This window comes from Dendropsophus ebraccatus, chromosome 1 (assembly GCF_027789765.1).
Source record: "Dendropsophus ebraccatus isolate aDenEbr1 chromosome 1, aDenEbr1.pat, whole genome shotgun sequence".
NCBI lineage: Eukaryota > Metazoa > Chordata > Amphibia > Anura > Hylidae > Dendropsophus > Dendropsophus ebraccatus.
Window position 1 is genome coordinate 45508570 of NC_091454.1, and position 26095 is coordinate 45534664.

Sequence of the window (26095 nt, forward strand, 5' to 3'; positions counted from 1 at the left end):
CACTCATTTCCATGGAACGATAATCGTTACTTATGATCGTAATTGCGATCGTTTCTCTTCGCTATTTATTCGCTATTGCGTTCGTATCTATTGAGAACGACCGAACGATGTCTTATTCAATGCGAACGATTTGCGAACGAGCAACGATAAAAATAGGTCCAGGTCTTATTAAACGATCAACGATTTCTCGTTCGGTCGTTAATCGTTAACTGCATTTCAACCGAACGATTATCGTTCAGATTCGAACGATTTAACGATAATCTGAACGATAATCGTCCCGTGGAATAGGGCCCTTATATGGCTCTAACCATGCAGACCAAGCTGAAGGCCGCAACTTCTTACAGACCCTTTCTCTCCCCACAGTGACCCCGGAACAACTGGAATTTTTAAACTCCGATGTCACTGGGGAAGAGGTAGCAGCGGTGATTCAGTCTCTCCCCAACGGAAAATCCCCAGGGCCAGATGGCTACCCGGGGGAATTTTATAAACTCTTAACATCCCAAGTTTCTCTGCCCCTAGCGAATTATTTCAACGACATTCTGCATACAGGTCGAATCTTTCAGGACGCCAAATTGGCCTACATAAAAGTGCTTCCTAAGCCCGGCAAGGACCCTGCAGACCCTGGGTCTTACAGACCAATATCACTCATAAATCAAGACCTGAAGATTATCTCAAAAATTATAGCAAATAGACTCTCCTCCTTTCTGCCCGACCTCATTGAGTCACACCAAGTAGGCTTTGTCCGCGGTAGGGCGGCGGTTACCAACATACGCAAAGTTCTTTTGACACTGGATAGGGTGCAGCACCGACCCCAGCCAGGTGAACAACCAGCGCTTTTAACGCTTGACGCCGAGAAAGCTTTTGATAACGTCAGATGGGACTGGCTGGGATCGGTGCTGGACAGCTTCGGGCTAACAGGCACATTCAGGGTGTTTCTCCAGGGGCTATATAGTGACTTGAGAGCGCAGGTCCACACTCCGGGTGTATTATCGGCCCTCTTAATGTTGGATAAGGGGACCAGACAGGGGTGCCCCCTCTTATTTGACCTGGCCCTTGAACCCTTGGCCCGCCACCTGACAGAATCCGACTTGTATGAGGGAATAGAGGTTGGGTCGCAATCAGTGAAAGCTGCAATGTTCGCAGACGATATTCTATTGTTCCTACGTAACCCAGGGAACAGCGTAGCTAAAATAGTAGAATTCTTACACTTCTATGGCCGGTTCTCGGGCTACAAAATAAATGTAGCCAAGAGCGAAATCCTGCCTCTGGGTACGCGGACCCCTCCATGGAAAGCGGAAACAGACCGATTGCATATAAACCTAGCATCCTCGTCGATTACGTACTTGGGGATTAAAATTGGTAGGACCTCAGACACGCTTTACTCCCTAAACTATGGCCCCATTGTAACTAAGATCATATCAGAGCTACATGGCTGGCATAATCTACCTCTAACGTTTCTGGGACGCTGCCATTTAATCAAGATGATAAGCTTCCCCCGTTTACTCTACCTTCTGCAAACCTTGCCGGTCCTAGTGAAGCACAAAGATGTTCAAAAATTACACAAAGCATTTTCCACCTTCTTTTGGAAGGGAAAACGTCCGAGGATTTCTTTACAGAAATTAATGCTAGGCAAATTGGATGGGGGTCTGAACTTCCCGAGTATTAGGGGCTACAACTTGGCCTGCATACTCCGACATGCGTTAGACTGGTTTCATAGCTCTTCTTTCTTCTCCAACCTTGAGCTAGAGAAAGAACTTGCCTCCCCTTGGGATCTAAGGACTCTGTGCCACACGACCTATGCAAAACTTCCGAAAGAGGTTAAAACATCAGTGCATCTTAGAGACACCATAGTGACCTGGAAGGAAGTACGGAAGGCATATGGCTTACCCTTTCTTCTTTCCAAATATATGCCTCTTTCCAGGCACCCTGAGATGGCCCGGGGCTGCACACAGCCGTGGCTCAATCAGTGGGCAGCTAGGGGACTTAGAGTGGTGGGGGACCTCATGGACCGGGAGCACCATAAATGGCATACAGCCGCAGAACTTGTTACTAAGTTTGGCATCCCCTCTTCACAACTCTTGCAATTCTTTCAGCTCCATACGTTTTACACCAACAGACTGCGTGACCTGTCCAAAGAATCCCCAACCAATCCATTCGACGACATAATTAGCTCTACGCCGGGCCACGCTTCTATCTCTTTCCTGTACATGGCTCTTAGGAACCATATCCTGAAAGTAAGTAAACAACAACTGTTTAAACCGTGGGCGCACTATACCCGAGACCAGAATATTGTGGAGGTGATCCTGTCGGGGTGGCAGAGGATACGGAAATGTGTAATCAATGAAAGATGGCGAGAAACCTATTTCAAGCTGGCCCACGGGGCCTTATATGGCTTTAACATTCTCCCATCTCCTGCTTTCCCCGACAGAATTACTTCGTGCCCTAAATGTAAGACCTCTCTTACCAACCTATGGCACGGCCTGTGGTCCTGCACTTATACTACACAATTCTGGCAGGAAGTACTTGCCTATATACAGAGATATTGGAAACTCAGACTGGCCTTGACACCTCAAACTGTACTGTTTCACGAGCTACGCCCACCCGAAGAGGTGGGGGACGGGCGTGCACCTCCACAACTAGTCAGCGTAATCCTCTTAGTAGCTCTTAGATGCCTATTCCTCAATTGGTTATCGGCCACCCCACCTGATCTCCCCCTAGTCATATCGCAACTCAAACTATTCTTTGGGGTGGATCGTATTGATGCTGAAGGACATAAAAAGAGAGGCACTAAGAAATTTTTCCAGAAATGGAGAACGTTCCTTATTGCACACTATGACACTCAAGAAATCGCGAACATAGTTCGCCCATTCCGCCTAACGGAATGGTACTGTAAGGCGGACATTGCTAACACCCTAGGGGCCCTACGACTACCGCCTCCGTCAAGAGGCCACAAGTAACTCGCATTTGACACACCCTGGCCCCCCTTTCCTGTACGCACTACCACACGTACGCCAATATTTTGCATTAGGCCAGACATGTAATTGTCCTGCCGCCTCCATCTCCCCCTCCCATATGCTGAGAGCGATGAAAATTATTGACCACAATGATCCTGTATTACTCATGGTTTTGTTTTGGTTTTGTTGTTTTATTGTAATGACTGTATTCACGAGATCTTTGTACATTACCTTACAAACGTCCTTTTATTTCTTTGGAAAACCAAATAAAACATTATTAAAAAAAAAAAAAAAAAAAAACCTGACTGTCAATTATTAAGGCTTTGTGAGGCCAACACAAGAAAAGCAAACCATTAAAGAAAAGACAAGCAAATATGGGAAAAATATAAAATTGCTTTTTATACAGGCATTTTGATTGATAAAAGCTGTCTATGGCACATTGCGCATCCTAACATACTGTATGACCACAGTACAGTGTCTAGAGACCCATTTTTAATAAACAGTGCAAAGGATAGGTATTCAGTTTATGAACATAGCAAATCTCCTCCAGTCGTCCACTAAATTGGTTGAGACAGAAGTTAGATACATTGTGAAATGTACAGATTTAAATGAGCTATGACAAATTTTCACATTTTACTAAAAAAATTTATTCTTGACAATGAAAAAGTGAACAACCTAAAATCTTGTTGCATTTAACATTTTAATTTTAGGCCTAAATGTTTTTATCGCGAACTTCAGGTCTGTTAGTGTTGTGTTTCAGAAGCCAGTCAGCAAGCCATGTCTGCAAAAAAGAAAAAAGAAATTAGGAATATACTGTATTTTTACACCAAATTGTAACTATGATTTGTTGAGGTTCCCTGAGGACTATATTAATAAACATTGCATGCCTATGTTCACACAATGTAATTTTGCAGTAAAGAACGGATGCTGATTGCAATAGAATTAGTGTCCGTTCTTTACTGCAGGGGCGGCATTGCATTAACCTTTTGAAGACCAGGCCCAAAATGACCCAGTGGACCGCGCAAATTTTGATCTTAGTGTTTCCGTTTTTCCCTCCTCCCCTGCTAAGAGCTCTAGCACTTTCAGTTTTTTATCTACAAGGCCATGTAAGGGCTTATTTGTTACAGGAATAGTTGTACTTTGTAATGGCGTCATTCATTTTACCATAACATGTATGATGGAATTCCAAATATATTATTTATGAAGATATAAATTGGTGAAATCGCAAAAAAGAATGCAATATGGTAACGTTTGGGGGGTTCCTATGTCTACGTAATGCACTATATGGTAAAAGCGACATGATACCATTATCCTATAGGTCAGTCCGGACACAACCATATGCAGGTTTACGCAGATTCTCTAATGTTATATATTTTTTTTTAAATGAAATCTTTTTTTTTGGCAATTAATTATAAATAAAATGGGCCTATTGTGACGCTTATAATGGTTTTATTTTTTCACCTACGGGGCTGTATGGGGTGTCATTTTTTCCGCCATGATCTCTAGTTTTTATTAATACCATATTTGTGAAGATCGGACGTTTTGATCACTTTTTATAAATTTTTTTTTTATATATAATGTAACATAAAATCTGTAATCCGCGCACTTTTTTCCCTCTTTTCATGTACGCCGTTTACCGTTCGCAATGACGCTTGTTATATTTTAATAGATCGGACAATTACGCACGCTACGGTATATTATATGTTTATCTATTTATTTATTTTTATATGTTTTATTTATATAATGGGAAAGGGGGGTGATTTCAACTTTTATTGGGGGAGGGGTTTTGGGGTAGTGTAACTTTTTTTTTTTTTACACATTTGAAGTCCCTTTGGGGGACTTTTACATACATTAGTTTGATTTCTACACTAATGAATGCTATGCCATAGGCATAGCATTGATCAGTGTTATCGGCGATCTGCTCATTGAGCCTGCCTGTGCAGGCTTAGTGCAGCCGATCGGACCGCGCGGAGGCAGGTAAGAGACCTCCGGCAGTCCGTTCTACCGATCGGGACCCCCGCAGTCACACTGCGGGGGTCCCGATCGGTAAGTGACAGGGGACTCCCCCTGTCACTTACACTTAAACGCCGCGATCACAGCGTTTAAGGCGTTAATGACACGCGGCAGCGCGATCGCTGCGGCGTGTCATTACCGGTAAGGTCCCGGCTGCTGTTTGCAGCCGGCCCCCACCTGCTATGAAGCACGCTCCGGAGCACGCTTCATAGCGGGAGAAACACCCAGGGCGTACAGTTACGCCCTAGGTCGTCTGGGGGCAGACTTCCATGGCGTAACTATACGCCCTGGGTCGTCTAGGGGTTAAACGCCATGCCATGCCACCCACTGTGTTCACATATTGTTATGTTAATGCTCGTTCTAATAAATTTAATGTAAAATAATGTGCCTGCCTATTTCCCGATGCTGTTCAAGGAACAATGTCCAGAAATAATAGCTGTTCACACAATGTAATGTGCAGTGGCAGCCACACATTACAGTGAAGTGAATGGCGAATTGATTTGCGGGCACACCTGATGGAACCTGCACATCAATAGTAAAAAAAAGTAAAGTTCCTGCAGCCGATACAGAGGTATCGGCTGCAGAAACGTCCTAAATGCAGCTCTTCGGCTGGCAGTTTAACAGTGTCCGTTGCTATGCAACGGACACTGTTAAACCAAGTGTGAAAATAGCGTATTTAGGAATTGGTGACTAAGCAATTACAAAATATAATCTTCTAAATAATTCCAGTATAAAACACTCACTCTGAAACAAACAAAAGCAGTATATCTAAGTTAACATACATATGGGTCAGATGGTTTCTGCTTGCAAAGGTTAATAAGTCCAGACAGCAATGTTGAATTTACAAAAAGGTCCAAATAATCCAAGGCTACTTGTCCAGAGGGCATAGGTTCAATAGGAGCTGCAAAATAGATGAAAACATTAAATTCTTTTTTTTTTTTATAGAAACAGTAGGTTTACATCAAGTCTGAACGTTAAAAAGTACCTGTCTGCCTTTCTGAAATATCTGTTTAGTACATACTGCTTAGAAGATACATCTATTATTGGACCTGAAAATGAATAAAGTGACAATTGGACTCTACTGTTGCCTTTCACGGTAGGGTCACATGCGGTAGACTGATATTAGAGTGGCATATGAAACGCCGCTTTTGATCAAGTCCGTCCAAAGTCTGCAGTTTGAAACAAAAAGATCTTTACATGTAAACTTTAGTGGTAACAAAAATCTGCCTGCTTACAAGTTTTCAGTAAACCAAGCCGGTAACTACAAACCAGTTAGGCTGAGACTAGTGGCTGTGACCATGACCCTGAAGTGACGAAAAATCTATTTTCTCCATCACTTTTATGAGTGATGGAGTCAAGCAAAAAGCACATGGTGGTTCCTGGTTGCGCGACCAGGAATCATGTAGTCCCCCCAAACCGCTTGAACCTTCGGATAACTGCTTTTAATCCAAGATCTGTCCTGCCGTCCGTTCGGCAGGTGATGCAGTTATTGTGCTAAAAAACAACTTGTAAACTGGTAGCCCTGTGCCCAATGGTGCCGTAACTTTGCACCGTCCCTCCTCCCTACCATCTTCATCATTAGGAATGCCACTGGAACATTTTCTCCATGCTGAACACTGCACAGGTGCCTTAACGATCCAGCCCATGTGCCGGGCTGACACAGCTGACGAATAGCAGGCAATCTGCCTGGAGAATTTCTAATGATGAGAAGGGTGGTGAGGAGGTGGGGGGGGGGGTCAGATTGTGGGTACAGAGTCTCTTTAAAATTGACAAACCTATGAAGTGCTGTGGAATCAGTTGGAGCTTGATGGTATGTTCACACATTCAAGTTTCATTGGACATTAAATGGTTAATTACTGTAATGACGTGCTGCAGTAATGCAATGAAATGATCAATTACTGCAATTAAATGATGCATTCATTTGCATTCTTATTACGTTTCTGCATGTGTACACATAGCCATATAAATAAAGGGATGATGATTATTAAGTGTGACCTGGGGCTATGTTCACACATATCGCTGAATTGTGCAATTAGCCCTAATTAATGATAATTCAACGCTATGTGTGACATCAATCTAATTAAGAGTGTTAGGCTGGGTTCACACTACGTTTTTGCAAAAAATTGATGCATTTGTGTGCATCCGTTTTGATCCGTTTTTCTATTGACTTCCATTATAAAAAAAAGATCAAAACGCATCAGTTTTTTTAACGTACACAAAAATGTGTCATGTTCGTGTACGTAAAAAAATGGGTGCGTTTTGATCCCTTTTTTTATATTGAAAAATAGATCAAAACGGATGCACAAAATTGCTTCAGTTTTTCGCAAAAATAAATTACAAAAACGTAGCGTTAACCCAGCCTAATCAGTTCAGGTTATTTCTAGCACCAGCAACCTAATTGTACTGCAGTGATGAGACCCCAACCCCGGAGGCTTTATGTAGGCAGTAGAGATGAACGCTACTCGAGCTTGACTAATGCTCATCTCCAATAGACAGCATTAGAAAATTATTTAAGTGTTCAAATAGAAATGAGTGTGGCTAAAAACCATACCTTCAGGAAACATAAATCGAATTTCACGTTCAGCTGAAGTTAAACAGTAACTGCCATGTACAGCATTGCGGAGATCATCAGTTCCGTAGATAGCCCTTATACTGAAACAAAGTCACATGTCATACTTTCAGATGTGCTACTGAGAAAAACACACATTTAAAAGAGCCTGTTGCAAACTTTCCCTAAAGTGAATCTGTCAGCTGCAATTCATATTCCAATCTGTTGACACTGTTAGATAGCTGTTGGGTAAAGAAGGCACATGGTACCTTTCATATATCCATTTCTGATTCTAGAACATAGAAAAATGCTTTTATTCTCCATTAAAAGTGTCAGGATTTCCCAAGCTCCTGATATGCTGAGGGCTGCAACACCTCTTCCCCTCCTATTCCTGATCCTACGTAGTCTTGTATCAAGCCACAGCGGGCTATCGGACCATCGGGTCCCGGCTTGGTGTGGGCGCAGGCGTCTAGTAACCACACTATGTCGTGGTTCGTTCAGATAGTAAGGATTTTATTAATGTCACAATGCGTTTCGGCCGCCGATTATAAAGGGGGCCTTTCTCAAGTTAACAAATAATCACACATGAGCAGTTTAAATAGCGTCCTGTACAATACCATGATAAGTCCAAACGTATGAAAATATGCATAAACAATTGTTTATGCATTTTTTCATCCGGAAACAATTGTTTATGCATTTTTTCATACGTTTGGCCTTCCCTAACCCGGAAGTCCCTTATGGTATTGTACAGGAAGCTCTTTAAACTGCTCATGTGTGATTATTTGTTAACTTGAGAAAGGCCCCTTTATAATCGGCGGCCGAAACGCGTTGTGACATTAATAAAATCCCCATCTGAACGAACCACAACATAGTGTGGTTACTAGACGCCTGCGCCCACACCAAGCCGGGACCCGATGGTCCGATAGCCCGCTGTGGCTTGATACAAGATTGCTTTCTGTATATCCTCTCTGATGTACCCCGGCAGGAGCTGCGGTGTCTTTCCTATGCTACGTGCTGTATAGAATTTTGCACAACTCCTCTAGGTGAGTGCAATCCTATTCCTCTACCTATTGGTTCCTGATTATAAATTTTATTACACCAGGAGGCGCCCCCGCCCTCTCTCTTTTGTCTCTGATCCTACGTAGGGCTCAGCTTGCAGCTGTCAAGCAGGCTCCAGTATTAGAGAGGTAGTTAGGGGGTGTTACAGCTTGCAGCAGATCAGGGGGCCACTTGGGAGGTACCTTTCTGGGTGAGTTTCTTTAGCTTTCAAGCTATTTGATGGTCCCATTACTTGTCTCCAGAAGTTGATGGCATCATGTCTTGCCAGTTCCAAAGCAATTATTGGTCCAGAACTCATGTAGGCAGTCAAACTGGGAAAAAACATTTTTCCATACTGATCCGCGTAGAAGTCGCTACATTTTTCTGGACTTAGATGTAATTTCATTTTCTGCAAGATATTTAATAACATGTGGCTGTTAATTTTCTTGTCTTTTCTTATTAAAGAGGTATTTCAGGAACAAATAACTATCCTGTGGATAGGGGAAAAGTAGGTGATCGCAGTGGGTCCGACCTCTGTATTGAGCCCCGTTGGCTCTGTTATGAATAGAGTTACAGGTAAGGCCCGTGGCTCTTATGGAGTCCCATGGAGCAGACGGAAAGAGCATACTTACGGCATACTCTGCTTTTTCCGTCGCTCCATTTTTTTTTTTTAATCCACCTTGAAAAAAAAACAAAACAATATAATATAATATACACACACACACATATAGCTACCACTGCGGGAATATATAAGAAAATAATTGACTAATTTTTAGGACATGTTGATGGCAAATATATATCTATATACAGTGGTGCTTTGGATTATGAGCATAATTCGTTCTGGGACCTTGCTTGTAATCCAAATCACTCTTAAACCAAAGCAAGTTTTCCCACAAGAAATCACTGATATGCAGACAATTGGTTCCACACCCCAAAAATAATTATTTTTTTTATTCTGAATAATATGTAAAAACAATTGAAACAAACATTTATAAACAGCTGAATAAGTGATATTATAAGTTACAATAATGGAGAGAATGGGAAACACAAGGGCTGACAGACTGCAGGGAGCATGAAGGAATGAGCAGGGCAGATGTGGGCACATACATGCAGCACTCTCTGTCTGGGGAGAGAGGGGTTACAGCTATGGAGAGATTACCTCCACAGTCCTGTCCACTGATGTAAGCCCAGGCCTGAAGTGGATCCGCTATGATTTGGAAGGTGAGGGAGACTCCCTGGGTTAGAATACAGTGCTGTAGACCCCGCTGTGCAGACCATACCCTACCCCACTCCGCCTCCCACTCAGCACAGGGAGCTCTTAAACCAAAGCAATGCTCTTAAACCAAATTACAATTTAGAAAACTGAGCTCTACTTGCAAACCAATCCAAGTTACTCTTAAACCAAGGTACCACTGTATATACAGTATAATTTCTGTAGAGAAAGGCCACATAAATGCATTTTTTTCTGGGTGCATTTCATTTTAAAAACGTCCTGTATTACATTTTATTTAGGTTTTATATCTTACTCGCCAGCTTTATAACTATGCTTCCTCCAGAGTATTTCAGAATGTAGAGTGATCCATCCTGCCTATGGTTTGAACAGCATGAGACTGGTGATGGGTTCCTTTTTAGATGACCTTCACTTATTTACTTTAACCCCTTAGCGACCCATGACGTATCTAATACGTCATGGCGCCGCGGGGGGTGTTCAGTGCGGGGTCCCGCCGGGACCCCGCTCTGCACGGCGCTGATCCCGGCTGACACGTGCAGCCGGGCAGTGCCTCTGTTAGCCGGCGCGGGTCCCGTTGCCGCGCCGGCTAATTAAGCACTTCAATGCAGCTGTCAAACCTGACAGCTGCATTGAAGGGCTTCAGACATCACATCCCTGGTGTCTAGTGGGTCGGATCTCCCCCCCGCGATGCGATCGGGGGGGGGGGGGGGAGATCCGTTCTTCTGCCCGTGCCGGGCCTCGGCGTCGGAATGACGCTGATCCCGGCTCGGCAGTAGATTGCTATGGCCTGCAGCAGGCCATAGCAATCTATGACCGATCTCATGGATCTTTGCTGTGTATATACACAGCATTGATCTCTATGAGAGATCATTGCTGTGTATATACAAGCCCCCCAGGGGGGCTTCTAGTCCATGTAAAAAAAAAAGTAAAGTGTTTTTATTAATAAAAAATCCCCTCCCCTAATAAAAGTCCAAATCACCCCCCTTTTCCCATTTTATAAATATAAATAAATAAATAAACATATTTAGTATCGCCGCGCGCATAATCGCCCGAACTATTAATTAATCACATTCCTGATCTCGCACGGTAAACGGCGTAAGCGCAAAAAAAATCCCAAAGTGCAAAATTGCGCATTTTTGGTCGCATCAAATCCAGAAAAAATGTAATAAAAAGCGATCAAAAAGTCGTATATGCGCAATCAAGGTACCGGTAGAAAGAACGCATCATGGCGCAAAAACTGACACCTCACACAGCCCCATAGACCAAAGGATAAAAGCGCTATAAGCCTGGGAATGGAGAGATTTTAAGTGACATATATTTGTTAACAATGGTTTGAATTTTTTACAGGCCATCCGATACAATATAAGTTATACATGTTATATATCATAGTAATCGTAACGACTTGAGGAACATGCATAACAAGTCAGTTTTACCATAGGGCGAACGGCGTAAATGCAAAACTCCCCGAAATCAAAACAAATTCGTTTTTTTTTCAATTTGACAGTGCAAATGATTTTTTTCCGGTTTCACAACATATTTTATGGAAAAATTATGCCTGTAATTGCAAAGTACAATTGGTTTCGCAAAAAATAAGCACTCATAAGTCTCTAGGTGAAAAAATGCAAGCGCTATGGACTTTTAAACATAAAATGGAAAAAGCAAAAGAGCAAAAACGAAAATTGGCTTGGACCTTAAGGGGTTAAACAATTACTGCTAATATATTATTGTTACATAATAATCACCAAGTGCGTATTACCTGAACAATATGGAATCCACTACGGAGAATTATGTCTTCAATTTCTTCTGCTTTATGAAGAACATCTGGTTTGATAAGCGCTAAAGTTCTTTCAATGTAAATCCTGGGAGCTTCCATGGACTGCTCCTTGGTTTCTGCTTGGCTCTCACTCATTTTGTGTGCTGGAATGTAATTATTGAGGAGTTTACTTGAACTACTAAAAGAAAACAACAACACATATCTCTATACTATCTACAATTTCAGGGCTACAGTACATTTTGTAGGATCTATTCAGTACCAATGTGAATCAAACATTATCCTTTTAGGTTTAAAGGGAACCTGTCACCAAGAAAATGCTATCTAATCTATCACTAAGGACTAGAAGTTGGAGTCTGAGCTAGTTTTGGCTGGAGTCGGAAAAAAATGTTCCCACTCCAGCTTTAAAAAAATCTTTAAAAAATGTAGAATTGAATTTTGATATAAATTTTACAGGTTTTGCTCACGAATATATATTATTAGCAACATTCTAATAGGACACTGGCCCTATTACATAAGGGGGGTCATGGAAAAGTTGTCACTATTTGGCAGTTTGTTTCTGAGCTGGAAGAGTCCATTGTGTGTGGGGGGATATCTGTGCTGTTCTCTTCCTGGATGCTGGATCACTGTATATGAGCAGCAGTGTAATATGGAGATATCCTGTGTAATATAGAGGAGGAGGAGACTAAGTAGTGTAGCAGTAACCTGTGTCCTCAGTGTGGTGTTTTCTCTCTGTGAAAAGATTGTGTTTTTCTTCAGTGTTCTATGGCTGCAGCTGTGTGTGTGTGTGCGTGCAATAGCTGTAGTAGGTTGTGTGTGTAATGGCTGCAGCAGGCTGTGTGTATGTGTGGTATGGCTGCAGCAAGCGCTGTGTGTGTGTGTGTGTGTGTGTGTGTGTGTGCACTATGGCTGCAGCAGGCTGTGTGTATGTGTGCTATGGCTGCAGCAAGCCGTGTGTGGTGTGTGCTATGGCAGCAGCAAGCTGTGTGTATGCTATGGTTGCAGGCTGTGTGTGTGTAAGTGTGTGCGTGCTATTGCGTGCCCCCACAGTGACCTTCTATATCACTGTGACCCCTCTCTATATCACCATGTGTGACCCCCTGTATATCGTTATGGCTGACATCTATATCACAGGGATCTGGCATTGTTAGCAGTGTTTCTTTAAGTATGGTGAATATTTAGTTAGAAACATAGAAGACTGTCAGCAGGAAAAGACCACCTGCTCCATCTAGTCTAGTTGTGAGTAGTTCAGGACATGGAGGCTAGAGACTGGCTGCATCCACTGCACACACAGGAGAAGCTGCTTTATATACAGTATTCCTTTATTCACTCAGAAGTTGCCCCAGGATCATGTAGGACATTAGGGAGAAGCTGCTGAGCCAGTGTGATAAATAACTCCCCTGGTATATGACATTTATGAAGGTATATGACATTTATGGCCATTTATGAAGGAGCAGGAGTCTGAGTCGGGAGTCGGTCCTGATAAAATTCAGGAGTCGGAGTTGGAGCTGCGGCTTACCGACTCCACAGCCCTGCTTATAACATATAAATTGAAATCCCTGCTCGTTCTGTGTAATAGATAAATCTCCGTGTGTAAAGGCACCCTTAGGCCAGGTTCAGACTATGTAAGTGTGCGGCTGTATTTGCGGCTGTAATTGTGCGGCGGTATTTTTGGTGGTTCATGCGAACGCTGGAAAGTATAGGATATACAGCTGCACAGTGCACACTATGTATGAATCTACGGCCCGATCGTAAACGGACCCGTAAAAAATGAACAAGACCATTGTTTGCGGCTGGACATGCGGCCGAGGATTGACAGGCGGTCCGTAAGGAGTACTTAAAAAATAGCCGGCAATGATGCCGAATGCCGATGCCTCTAATAGTTAATATATTAAATTACTAAAACACATTTTCTTTGTAATAAAGACACTTTCGTTGTTCAATAATTTATTTCTAACAAATCCATAATTTTGCAATTAAATATACTGTTAAAATAAATAGATATATAAATAAATATATATTTATCTATATATTTTTTGACAGTATATTTAATTGCACAATGATGGATTCGTTAGAATTAAATTATTGAACAACGAAACTGAATTTATTTCCACGAAAATGTGTTTTATTAATTAAATATTAATTAGTACAGGAAGCTCCATAAGCCGTTAATTCATATTCCCGGCAATAGAGCATTCTGTACTAATCATCACTTTACTTTAATTAAAACATCAAATGTTTCTTCTAATTATGTTATGACAATAGCATTATTAGAAGAAACATTTAGAATTATATGTGCGTTCAGCTGATTGGCTGATCGGCTGAGCGCACATATAATTAGCGGGTCCGCAGTACAGTCACTTCATTGTGCTGCGGACCAGCGAAGAGGACACATCGGGGTGAGTATAGAGCTCTCCCCACCCCCTCCCCAGCACTGCACCCCTCCCAGCAAGGAAGGGGGGGTCACTTAACCCCTTCCTTGCTGGGATGGGTGCAGTCTGGCATCAGTCTGGCCCCCAAGGGGTTAAGGGGGATGCAATACATCCTCCCTTAACCCCTTTGGGGCCAGACTGTAAGCAGCGATCTGTAAAGATGCTGCATACTGTAAGGAGCACAACACCGCTCACAATGATGGGTGTTGTGCTCCTGTTTGTGTTTTTTTTTGTGTGTTTCTCCCTTTTTGTTTTTCAGATATCGGTATCCTGGGGATTACGTCGGATTCCATGGACTACGTCAATGACCAGCGGTTGTTGTTTTTTTTTTTTTAAATAAAATGGTCAATGAGGGGTGTGGGGGTGTTTTTATTTGAATAAAAAAATGTTTTTAACTTGTGTCTTGTCTTTATTTCTTTACTTTATAGACTTAGTAGTGGAAGCCGTCTAATAGACGGAATCCATTACTAAGTTGGGGCCTAGTGTTAGCCGGTATAAAATGGCTAACACTAACCCCCTATTATTACCCCAGTACCCAATGCCACCAGGGGTACTGGGAAGAGCCGGGTGCCAGTGGTCCCGGAGCGTCAAAATTGGTGCTCCTGGACCGGGCGGCAGCAGGCTGGTAAGATTTAGGCTGGGGAGGGCCTAAACCAATGGCTCTTCCCACCCTGGTGTTACCAGGCTGGTTATAAAAATAGGGGGGACCCTATGCGTTTTTTTTTAAATAAATAAATAATTAAAAAAAAACGCATAGGGTCCCCCCTATTTTTATAACCAGCCGCTAGTTATATGTGCGCTCAGCCGATCAGCCAAACGCACATATAATTCTAAATGTTTCTTCTAATAATGCTATTGTGATAACATAATTAGAAGAAACATTTGATGTTTTAATTAAAGTTAAGTGATGATTAGTACAGAATGCTCTATTGCCGGAAATATGAATTAACGGCTTATGGAGCTTCCTGTACTAATTAATATTTAATTAATAAAACACATTTTCGATGAAATAAATACAGTTTCTTTGTTCAATAATTTAATTCTAACGAATCCATCATTGTGCAATTAAATATACTGTCAAAAATAAATATATATATAAATATACATTTATTTATATATATATATATATATTTATTTTAACAGTATATTTAATTGCAAAATGATGGAATCGTTTACATTTAATTATTGAACAATGAAAGGGACTTTATTACAAAGAAAATGTGTTTTATTAATTCAATATATTAACCATGAGAGGCATCGGCATACTGCAGAGGATCGCAAACCCCGGTAATAGCGATTCATGTAAACTGTTTCCCTGCTTTCCCAGATGCATCCAGAGGTGTTTGCATCACTTTAAGATTTTATTTGGTATTTTTAGTTGAACCAGATTTCTAAGTAAATGACCGTATGTTTTGAGCCGCATGTCTATTTTTTCCCACGGCCGCAGTTTCACCCGCACAAAAAATACAGCCGCACAGTTACATAATGTGAACCTAGCCTTACACTGCACACTGGACTGTTAACAGATTTTGGAAGCCAAAGCCAGGAACAGACTATAAACAGAGAACAGGTCATAAAGGAAAGACTGAGATTTCTCCTCTTCTGAGATACATTCCTGGTTTTGGCTTCGAAAATCTGTCAGTGTGTGTGTGTGTAAAGGCACCCTTAGGGCCTTATTACACCAACAGATTATCTGACTGATTTTTGTAAGCCAAAGCCAGGAATGGATTTGAAAAGACGAGGAATCTCAGCCTTTCCATTGTTACATGTTTTCTTTTTATAATCCATTCCTGGCTTTGGCTCAAAAAAATCTGTCAGATAATCTGTTGGTGTAGTAGGGCCCTTACTCAATGGACTCGACTCATCACAGATTTCAATCAATAAATTACAACAAGTTATGCTGCGTTTACACATAACGATTATCGTACGAATTTGTGCGATAACGATCGAATTCGAACTATAATCGTACGTGTAAAGGCAGCGAACGATCATACGACGAACGATACATCACGCATTTTGATCTTTCAACATGTTATCAAATCGTCGTTTGTCGTTCGCAAAAAAAAATCGCAAATCGTTCCGTGTGAACAGTCGTTCGCCGATTTAACTAATGTGTGAGATAGGCTTAAGCGTTCGCAAAACGATCGCACAACGAATTTTCCGTACAATATATCGTACCGTCTAAACGCTGCTCGTTATGAAAAAATAATCGTTACTCCGACATTGTTAATCGTACGATCGGGCCAATTATCGTTACGTGTAAACGCACCATAATACTGAATATTTTCCCATAAAGATCATCTCTCCCTGCTCTATAACACGATGCTGATAATTTAGGTAGAATTTTTAAGGTAACTGGTTCCCTTTTAAAGGCACGTGAATTTTTTTTTTTTTAAGTCAACAGTGGTTGTGATTGCAAGCAGTTTAGCAATATATATTTAACTCCGCATAATACATATGACCACTAGGTGTCTCCCTTCCCTGTCAAACAGTGGGCCATGCTACCTCCCTATCAATATTCGGTCTTTTCTCTGTTAAAAAAAACAAGAGACCAAAGACAAGAAGTCCCAGTCCTTTGCAGGCATACAGAGCGGGACTGCTGCACATTCACATTCAGTAGCAGAGAATCCTGAAAGTGCTTGCATTATATGGTCAGTTCTCCTGTCACACAGCAATAAAATCTCTATAACCACACAGTGACATTAGGCTTCATTCACACATGAGGGTATTTTTTCAGACCATATTTTCAGTCTGTATACTGCAAGAAAACGTCGGTAGTATCAGCCATATCATCCATATTTTTGTGGATCCGTAAATATAGTAAGTTGCTTCTTTTTCTAAGGAGGGATGGTCAAAATGATGACACTAGCTAGAATCATGGGTCCATATTTTTGTGGTAACGTCCACAAATAATACAGATCCCATAGACTGCTACTGATGTGTCCACAATTACGGTCCGCGCTAGGACAGACCCTTGTTTTTGCGGCACGGCTTCTTTAAACTGCAGACATGTGAATAGGCACAAAGCAACCTATGAAAAATTTATTTGCGGACAAGTGAATTGAGCCTTATCCTGAATGAACTGTTGCAAGACTAAAGCCCCTATTCCATGGGCTGACTGAGAGGAGCAAACGAGCCCGTTTGCGCCTCGTTCTACGCTCACTGCCGTCGCTATTCCACGCGTCGGCAGTGAGCGGGTGAGTCCGGGGGGCAGCCGCAGGGATGTGCAAGAGAAGGGCTGCCCAGGTGATCGCTAGATCGTTCCGTCAGCCCATAGCATATAGCAGCGGTCTGCTGTTGACGCTCCTATTCCACGGCTGATCTTTGCCTTCTATTCCACGGGACAATTATTGGCCGTAACGGCCGATAATCATTCCGTGGAATAGGGCCTAAAGAGCTTTGTTTCCTGGTAAGCATGCAGAATTGATAATATAATTAGCCTAAGTTATGGTGCGTTTACACAGACGGATTTATCTGACAGATCTTTGAAGCCAAAACCAGGAGCAGACTATAAACAGGGATCAGGTCATAAAGGAAAGACTAGGTTATCCTCTTTTTAAATCCATTCCTGGCTTTGGCTTCCAAAATCTGTCAGATAAATCTTTCTGTGTAAACACACCCTTAATTGCTCTTATATGATATGATATATCTTATCTGCATGATGAGTGACACACACATGGTGGTAGGGCTGACATATAGGTCAGACCTTTACCGCAAAGTGTCATCTGTCATAAAGTCTCATTTTAAAAAGTATACTGTGCAGTATATATTTACAGGTACAGCTAATCCATGCAGCACATACCAACACATTAGTCCTGAATGCATCCCATTGATTTTAATGGGGTCCTTCGGGTTCCTGTGTGATGCCCGTTTACCAGGATTTAGGCAGACACTGCTTGAAGTGTTTTTTTCCTTTTACAACCTTCTTAATACTGTAAATGCATTCTGCAATGGAGCTTCCTGAAAGAAGATGTAATGCATATATGCATTTGGCCTTAGACATCTAGCTATGAGTGATGCCAACTTAGCATCCACCACAGGTAGGGTCCCTTGGTAAACAGAAATATACGACACAGTATACATGTTGGCCTCTGTATGGAGAGTGAGGCTCTATGTATTCTGTGAACACTATCATGGGAGTTGTATAAATGGAGACTACTGCAATGTAAAGGCTAAATGCAGTGTGAACCAGGTCTCAGCCAGGGGTAATCAGGTGTCCACATACTTTATGCTCATAATAATTTATATATGTTGTGCTGACATCTAGTGACCAGCATGGGAACTGCAAGCTCTCCTGGCTAATAGTCACACCAATCCATTTGTTTCATCTAACATACGAGCAGTGGGGAGCAATGTTTCAGTCGAGAAATATCGCAATGGGGAGCAATGTCTCGCACACAGCAGCTCCAGCAGTCACTCCATTGAGGATGATGAGGGTAGTTGTCCATCATACTTTGGAAGAAAACAGCATGGAGCTGAACTGGCAGCATCCCCAGACACCAGCAGCAACAGTCAGACGGCAGCTCTATCCTGTAGGGAACGCCTGCGTCTCTTACACACCGATACTAACTGTGAAGCGTAACTGTAATGGGTCAGGCCTGGCACCGAGAAACCGCAGCCGGGACACAAGCCCACAGACATTACCTGCACTCTCCGGCGGCCACACTCGGAACTGTCGCGGCCCCGCTGCTCCTCTCGCATGACCCAGCCTCTGTTTGCGACATTCGCTTCTAGGCAACAGTCGCTAGGACGTTAATATGATATCGCCTGTGGGTGGAGGCTAGAATGTAGGCGCTATTTCCAAGTGAATCTATGTCCCCCTTGATGACGTCAGGCTCATGTGACTTGTGTGGGAGGAGCTTACTTTTCCCGGCCTTTTTCAGCAGTAGTGAGGAGGCAGCCGGTTTAGGTCAGTCAAAATTGTCTTGATGCAGGGTTTCTCTGGTTCCCGGGCTTTCTATGAGGTAGAAGACGACAGTAATGGCCGTGTGGGGAGTTTCTGGCATTGGAATTTGTAAGCTACTCTCTGGGAGCATGTTTTATGAAGTTATGCAGGGTCAGGGGGTCTGTAGTGATGATGTTACCCAATGACCTGCAGGGGCAGGGATCTGTAGTACTGTAATGCGATGGTCTGCAGGGGTCTGAAGTACCGTGTTACGCGACGGTCTGCAGGAGTCTGTAGTACAGTGTTAGGCGACGGTCTGCAGGGGTCTGTAGTACCGTGTTAGGCGACGGTCTGCAGGGGTCTGTAGTACCGTGTTAGGCGACGGTCTGCAGGGGTCTGTAGTACAGTGTTAGGCGACGGTCTGCAGGGGTCTGTAGTACAGTGTTAGGCGACGGTCTGCAGGGGTCTGTAGTACAGTGTTAGGCGACGGTCTGCAGGGGTCTGTAGTACAGTGTTAGGCGACGGTCTGCAGGGGTCTGTAGTACAGTGTTAGGCGACGGTCTGCAGGGGTCTGTAGTACAGTGTTAGGCGACGGTCTGCAGGGGTCTGTAGTACAGTGTTAGGCGACGGTCTGCAGGGGTCTGTAGTACAGTGTTAGGCGACGGTCTGCAGGGGTCTGTAGTACAGTGTTAGGCGACGGTCTGCAGGGGTCTGTAGTACAGTGTTAGGCGACGGTCTGCAGGGGTCTGTAGTACAGTGTTAGGCGACGGTCTGCAGGGGTCTGTAGTACAGTGTTAGGCGACGGTCTGCAGGGGTCTGTAGTACAGTGTTAGGCGACGGTCTGCAGGGATCTGTAGTACAGTGTTAGGCGACGGTCTGCAGGGGTCTGTAGTACAGTGTTAGGCGACGGTCTGCAGGGGTCTGTAGTACAGTGTTAGGCGACGGTCTGCAGGGGTCTGTAGTACAGTGTTAGGCGACGGTCTGCAGGGGTCTGTAGTACAGTGTTAGGCGACGGTCTGCAGGGGTCTGTAGTACAGTGTTAGGCGACGGTCTGCAGGGGTCTGTAGTACAGTGTTAGGCGACGGTCTGCAGGGGTCTGTAGTACAGTGTTAGGCGACGGTCTGCAGGGGTCTGTAGTACAGTGTTAGGCGACGGTCTGCAGGGGTCTGTAGTACAGTGTTAGGCGACGGTCTGCAGGGGTCTGTAGTACAGTGTTAGGCGACGGTCTGCAGGGGTCTGTAGTACAGTGTTAGGCGACGGTCCTGCAGGGGTCTGTAGTACAGTGTTAGGCGACGGTCTGCAGGGGTCTGTAGTACAGTGTTAGGCGACGGTCTGCAGGGGTCTGTAGTACAGTGTTAGGCGACGGTCTGCAGGGGTCTGTAGTACAGTGTTAGGCGACGGTCTGCAGGGGTCTGTAGTACAGTGTTAGGCGACGGTCTGCAGGGGTCTGTAGTACAGTGTTAGGCGACGGTCTGCAGGGGTCTGTAGTACAGTGTTAGGCGACGGTCTGCAGGGGTCTGTAGTACAGTGTTAGGCGACGGTCTGCAGGGGTCTGTAGTACAGTGTTAGGCGACGGTCTGCAGGGGTCTGTAGTACAGTGTTAGGCGACGGTCTGCAGGGGTCTGTAGTACAGTGTTAGGCGACGGTCTGCAGGGGTCTGTAGTACAGTGTTAGGCGACGGTCCTGCAGGGGTCTGTAGTACAGTGTTAGGCGACGGTCTGCAGGGGTCTGTAGTACAGTGTTAGGCGACGGTCTGCAGGGGTCTGTAGTACAGTGTTAGGCGACGGTCTGCAGGGGTCTGTAGTACAGTGTTAGGCGACGGTCTGCAGGGGTCTGTAGTACAGTGTTAGGCGACGGTCTGCAGGGGTCTGTAGTACAGTGTTAGGCGACGGTCTGCAGGGGTCTGTAGTACAGTGTTAGGCGACGGTCTGCAGGGGTCTGTAGTACAGTGTTAGGCGACGGTCTGCAGGGGTCTGTAGTACAGTGTTAGGCGACGGTCTGCAGGGGTCTGTAGTACAGTGTTAGGCGACGGTCTGCAGGGGTCTGTAGTACAGTGTTAGGCGACGGTCTGCAGGGGTCTGTAGTACAGTGTTAGGCGACGGTCTGCAGGGGTCTGTAGTAATGATGGTATGCGATGAGCAGGGTCGGGTCTGTAGTAATGATGGTATGCGATGAGCAGGGTCGGGTCTGTAGTAATGATGGTATGCGATGATCTGCAGGGGCAAGGACATATAGCAGTGATGGTCTGCAGGGTTAGGGACCTTTAGTAGTTATGTTATGTTCTGCAGGGTCAGGGGTGTTCGAGTTCACTGTTATGTGATGGTCTGCAGAGTCAGGGGTGTGCGGGTTCACTGTTATGTGATGGTCTGCAGAGTCAGGGGTGTGCGGGTTCACTGTTATGCGATGGTCTGCAGGGTCAGGGGTGTGTGGGTGATGCTAGAAAGTAGCTGCCAGAGGTTAGTCTGACGTCACGTGGGGCTGTGCAATCCTTCTAATAATTATTGGGGGTCTCATGTTTGTTATTGCTCCCCATAGGTGTCATTTCTGGAGCAGAGGCCGAGGAGAAGGGCGTACCATCTGTACAAAGAGAGGGGGGAGTCTGGTGACAGTAAGTATCAGTGGAAGCCTTATAAGTGCCAGGATATGACTGTTCTAGTAGATATTAAAATTAGCTTTGGACAGAACGCTTACACCCGCAACAAAACTTTCTCTCCTCACCTTCACGACGGCACCACAGGAGTTAACTCATGCCCTAGGGACAGGAAAAGCACAAACACGAGAGGTTAAAAGCCCCTCCCCTTCCTGCTAGCACCAGTGCTTTTCCTGTCCCTGTAGGGCAGGCACGAGAGGTGGGGGATCCATAGTGAAGATGAGAAGATCCCCCTGTTTGAAGATTTATTTGCCCTTACCAGCAGGGATCGATCGGGGTTTAACCTCCTTCCTTCCCAGGGAGGCGGCTGGCTGATCTTCGGATCTGAGGTAAGGGATGGCCCGCTGGTTCTCCTCGCGCCATCCCTGACGTGGCGGGGGCGCGCAGAGAGTTTTTCGTTGCTGCAACCTCCAGACCTCTCCTTTGTATACGCGCGTCCCGGGACTAGTCGTGCTGTGGCCTAGTGGTCGGCGTTTGCGGCTTACTTCCAGCCGCAATGTACGGGCGTTCGTCAGAGGTCAGGCCTGAGACCTAGTCTTTCAGCGGTGCCTTCAGTGGAGGGAGCACGCTGACGCCGTGTGCCGGAAGAGACAGAACTTCTGGTCTTCCGAGGACGCCGGGCGGCAAGTTTGGAAAATCTGCAGAGTTGTGTGTCATCAGTCTTCTGAGGTCTGATCCACTGCATCACCTATGAGGAATCCTGCTGCAGACTAGCCTCCTCTGCCGCTGTCGGTGGTAAGTGTGCCAACTAAAAGTCTGCTACGCTTGGGGGAGAGTGCTAGGGGTCAGTTTTGTATAGTTCTGACTCCCAGTTTTCTATCTCCCTCTCTTCTTCCCTATACCTTTCAGGGTGATATATAATTACTCTGTGTGGGCACCAGCGTGCTGTCTTCACCTTGGTGCTTAGGACTGTGATATATATATATATATATATTTATATGTATGTATGGATAAGGTTTTGCTCCTAGCTTTATTTTTGTGAGAAGGAGCTACTCCTGTTAGATTTACCTGTTACTATGCAGGCCTCACTCCTTCATTAACAAGAACATAAAACATCCTGTTTTTAATGTTATCATGATAGAGGCCAGTTCTTCCTTCCTATCTGTTCGGTCAGATAATGAAGGATGATATGGCAGCTGCTATACCTATTGCTATACCTTCTTATGGCTTTAGCAGCTTTCAGCGTACCAGGGGTACCTGTTAAAATCTAGGAGTCACAGGGCCTGTCCTTTTGCTTCTAGGTTTGAGTCTTGTACATTATCTGATTCAACTATTTGAATCCAATAATTTATCTATAGGCTTCTCTGCTCTATCAGATTGGATACACAGAGTCTAGGGAATACATTTTCCCATTTGATCTTACCTTCTCTCTGTCAGACTTCCACTGGGCATGGAGGATACACAAGAGGTGTGATCTATTGGAGATGAGTTGTTTGCTGGTCTTAGCATGAGGACGATAGTTTCTTATTCAGCAGACCTTACAGGCCTCATCACTGATGATTAAAAAAACCTGGGAAGAATGGGATTTAGACACCCAGGTGGTTAGTTACTAGTAATCACCTTGCCATTTGTAGGCTCTTCAACTGAGGCCAGGAGGAGTTGTACAAGTCTTATAGACTGTTCATTTCTCTTGTGAAAAATGTTGCTGCTACTTGTGTTCTTGTGCAGTACATATGGGAATCGGAGACGACCATCAAATAGCACCATAAAATTCAGGCGCATTATAGGAGGGAGGTCTATGGACCTCTCCCAAGGCCTCCCAGGATTACACCAGGTCACTATCCTGGAGGTGGGGGGAGACTCGAGTTCAGGAGGCTTGGATGTGTGTCACCCAAGTCAGCTGGATCCTTATTCTCCAGGACGTCAATATAGTCATCTTCTTCCCCCAAAGGTTCCTAGTCCACCTACCTTATCAGCTCCTTTAATCAGGACTCTTCTACAGTGTCTAGAAGCTGATAAAGCCCTGTGTTGTGACCTCTGTCCCAGTGCCAGGGTTAGAGAAGGGGCACTTTTCAGCTATTCCTTATTTAGTAACTGAATGGAACATACAGGCTTAGTATGAACCTGGAACCCATCAAAATTTATCTGATACAGAGGATTCAAGATGGAATCCATGTAGTCTACTACTCAACTTAATCTATAGGCTGCTATAAGGGCGTTAATCGACTTAGAGATGCTTGTACTATGTTTCAACTCTTGTCTTTAGTAGTAGTTTGCATGGGCAGTTGTGTCCAGCATTATCAATGCAGTGCTCTCTCCTTTGGGATTCATCAGCCCTTTTGCATCTTCTCTGGTTTATGGGGAAGTTGATTCCCTACCTTCATCGGTTTGGGATACATATTTCCGCCTGTCTGGTAGAGTTTTCATCCTTTGACAGATTCCACATAGAAGCTGTTCAGAAAATGACAGCCAGTGATCTTTATTCCTGGGGATAAACAATCAGCAATCTGATCTCAACCCAGACACCCAAAATATATTTGGGAATCCTCCGGATTCCTAGGTAATAATGTCCTCTCTCCCCTCAGATTAAGTACCTCTGGTGGAGAAGACTAGACTCTTCCCAATGTAGGAGGCCTGTTTACACTTGAGGACCATGTCCATTTGGAATCCATGACCACTTATTTCCCAGTGACACCTTAGAATCAGACTCATTCTAGATTCTTACTGTAATAAACCAATAAACTTGTCATTCTGAATCGGGCACAGTTATCCTTTTCTCCACAGGTCTGGTGGTCTCTATATGTTTGCCTACATGGCTTACTGGAAGATGGGGGTTTCTTTGTATCCCTCTTCCTAAAATGAGATTGGTCAGAAGTTGGCCAGTTGGACAGCAGCAAGGTCCTCAGGCCTTAAAGAGCTGCAGGCAGTCGGGGTGCCTTACAGCAGGCGAAGAATATGTGGAATCTAACGATTCACATCTTATTGGACAACAGTACCACTGTGGCACATCTGAGACACCTGGATAGTGCAGAGCAGAATCCACTTCAATCCATTCAGATTGGATCTTCACCTAGGGGAGTGACATATTTATCCCTAACAGCCAAATATCTTACGATTAACATGGTTTATCATAGCAGTCAATCCATTTTCATGAGTGAAGGGTGTCTCAAGGAAGAAGGTCCAGATTTTATCCCTCAATTGGGTCTGCCTCTGATTTGTTCGCAGATTATCAGTACTAGGAGGTATAGAAGTTCTTTCCAAACGATGTTCTGGTGGAGGGGGATGTACTTGAACAGCCTTGATTTTCAGTCTTGTATACATTCCTTTATCTTTTGGCTCTTTCCTGGGACACTACAGTAAATCCTAACAGTGGAAATGGCTGTCATTATCCGGTACCATTTCGGCCAGAAGGTGTAGTCAGGCCTTGTACGGAGACGGGTCCTGGAGCCTCTGGGCTCTTCCACTTTTGGATTTTAACCTTCGCCTTCTACTTCTTTAGGGACCAGTTCCGTCCGGATCTGTCAAGATTCAAGATGTCAACCTGAATCCTGAGTCTATGTTAAGGAGCAGAGGCCTCTCTGAGGCTGTGATTCCTACAGTCTAGGAGAATATGAGGCCGTTCTCTTCTAGGATAAATCTGAAGGTCTCATATATTATCTGTTATTTATCATTATATCATATATCTGCTATTAATCATTATATGATATATCATCTGCTATTTATCATTATCATATATCATTTGCAATTAATTATTGTACCCATATATCTGCTATTTATCATTATATTTATCATGAATCATAGATGTGTTTAGAACGCTTTTAAACAGGAATCCTACTTTTAATCGACATTTCCCTTGGGATTTTAAAAGTCTTCCTTCAAAACCTATTTGGAGTACAGTCTCAAGTTCCTGTTCTAAAAGACAGCCATCCAACCATAATCTTCGATAAGACTAATCGGAGACCAGCACACTGACTATCCGTGACTCTTACTGTCTTTTCCAGAGGGACAGAATAGTGTCGCACCGATCCCGATTTGTTTCCGTGGTAGCGTCATTTTTCTTTGTCTTATGATCATTCTGTATCAACTCCAAAGATGATTAAGGATGGAAATTTTATTCCGTAGGGAAACTGTAATATAGTTCCTGGAATCCTGTAACACCTGGATTGATCTTTATTCAATTCCAGAGGAAGAATATACTGAAGAGATTTCCACCAGTTTCTAGCTGGTGGAATCCGGAATGCTGTATGGAAGCGTAGGTATAGGACTTTTACCTTTTACCTTTATTGATCAAGGCCCATTCATTCAGGGCTGCATTCACTTCTTGGGCGGAGAAAGCTTACACATCTTTAGATCAGATTGCAGAGCTATCACCTGGTCTACTACTATTGCCATGCATCGTGGTTGGCAGTTTCAGCTGAGTGAAGACCTCAGGTCTTCAGGCTGTGGCCCCACCCTAGGGGAAATTGTTGGTATTTCTCCTGTGGTGCTGTCGTGAAGGTGAGGAGAGAAAATAGTATTAGTCTTACCGGTAAGACGTTTTCTCCGAAACCTTCACGACGGCACCAACATCCCTCCCTATATTGTATTGCTGAATATAATACTCACGTTATGCTCAGAAATAGTTATAATGCAC

The 26095-nt window shown here is 44.0% G+C and overlaps 1 protein-coding gene and 1 long non-coding RNA gene across 3 annotated transcripts in view; one reads left to right on the forward strand and one right to left on the reverse strand.

The window, feature by feature from the left end:
- Positions 1-3577: 3577 nt before the first annotated feature.
- NME5 (NME/NM23 family member 5) lies at positions 3578-18850 on the reverse strand. Of its 2 annotated transcripts, none has more exons than XM_069970245.1 (6): positions 18632-18845; positions 11541-11701; positions 8757-8962; positions 7519-7619; positions 5750-5868; positions 3578-3735 (listed from the first exon to the last, which is right to left on the reverse strand). In XM_069970245.1, the coding sequence occupies exons 2-6, from the start codon at positions 11691-11693 to the stop codon at positions 3667-3669; spliced, it is 648 nt and encodes a 215-aa protein (XP_069826346.1). In that variant the 5' UTR covers positions 11694-11701; positions 18632-18845; the 3' UTR covers positions 3578-3666. The 2 variants fall into 2 exon arrangements, with proteins under 2 accessions (XP_069826346.1, XP_069826353.1); XM_069970252.1 differs by lacking the exon at positions 3578-3735 and adding an exon at positions 5953-6016 and having other exon boundaries at positions 5775-5868; positions 18632-18850.
- A 14-nt stretch (positions 18851-18864) lies between these two features.
- LOC138792622 (uncharacterized) overlaps positions 18865-26095 on the forward strand; it is a 33483-nt gene continuing 26252 nt past the window's right edge. Inside the window, exons 1-2 of the long non-coding RNA XR_011363166.1 lie at positions 18865-19001; positions 21408-21480. This is a non-coding gene — a long non-coding RNA (uncharacterized lncRNA). The remainder of the gene's footprint in view (positions 19002-21407; positions 21481-26095) is intronic.

What these genes read in the sequence shown, in the direction of transcription:
- NME5 (XM_069970245.1), bottom strand. Translation starts at nt 11,693, where the DNA reads ATGAGTGAGAGCCAAGCAGAAACCAAGGAGCAGTCCATGGAAGCTCCC. An exon ending in GTGGATTCCATATTGTTCAG is followed by an intron (nt 8,963 to 11,540) that starts GTAATACGCACT and finishes AATATCTTGCAG; the next exon opens with AAAATGAAATTACATCTAAG. An exon ending in TCGATTTATGTTTCCTGAAG is followed by an intron (nt 5,869 to 7,518) that starts GTATGGTTTTTA and finishes TCTATTTTGCAG; the next exon opens with CTCCTATTGAACCTATGCCC.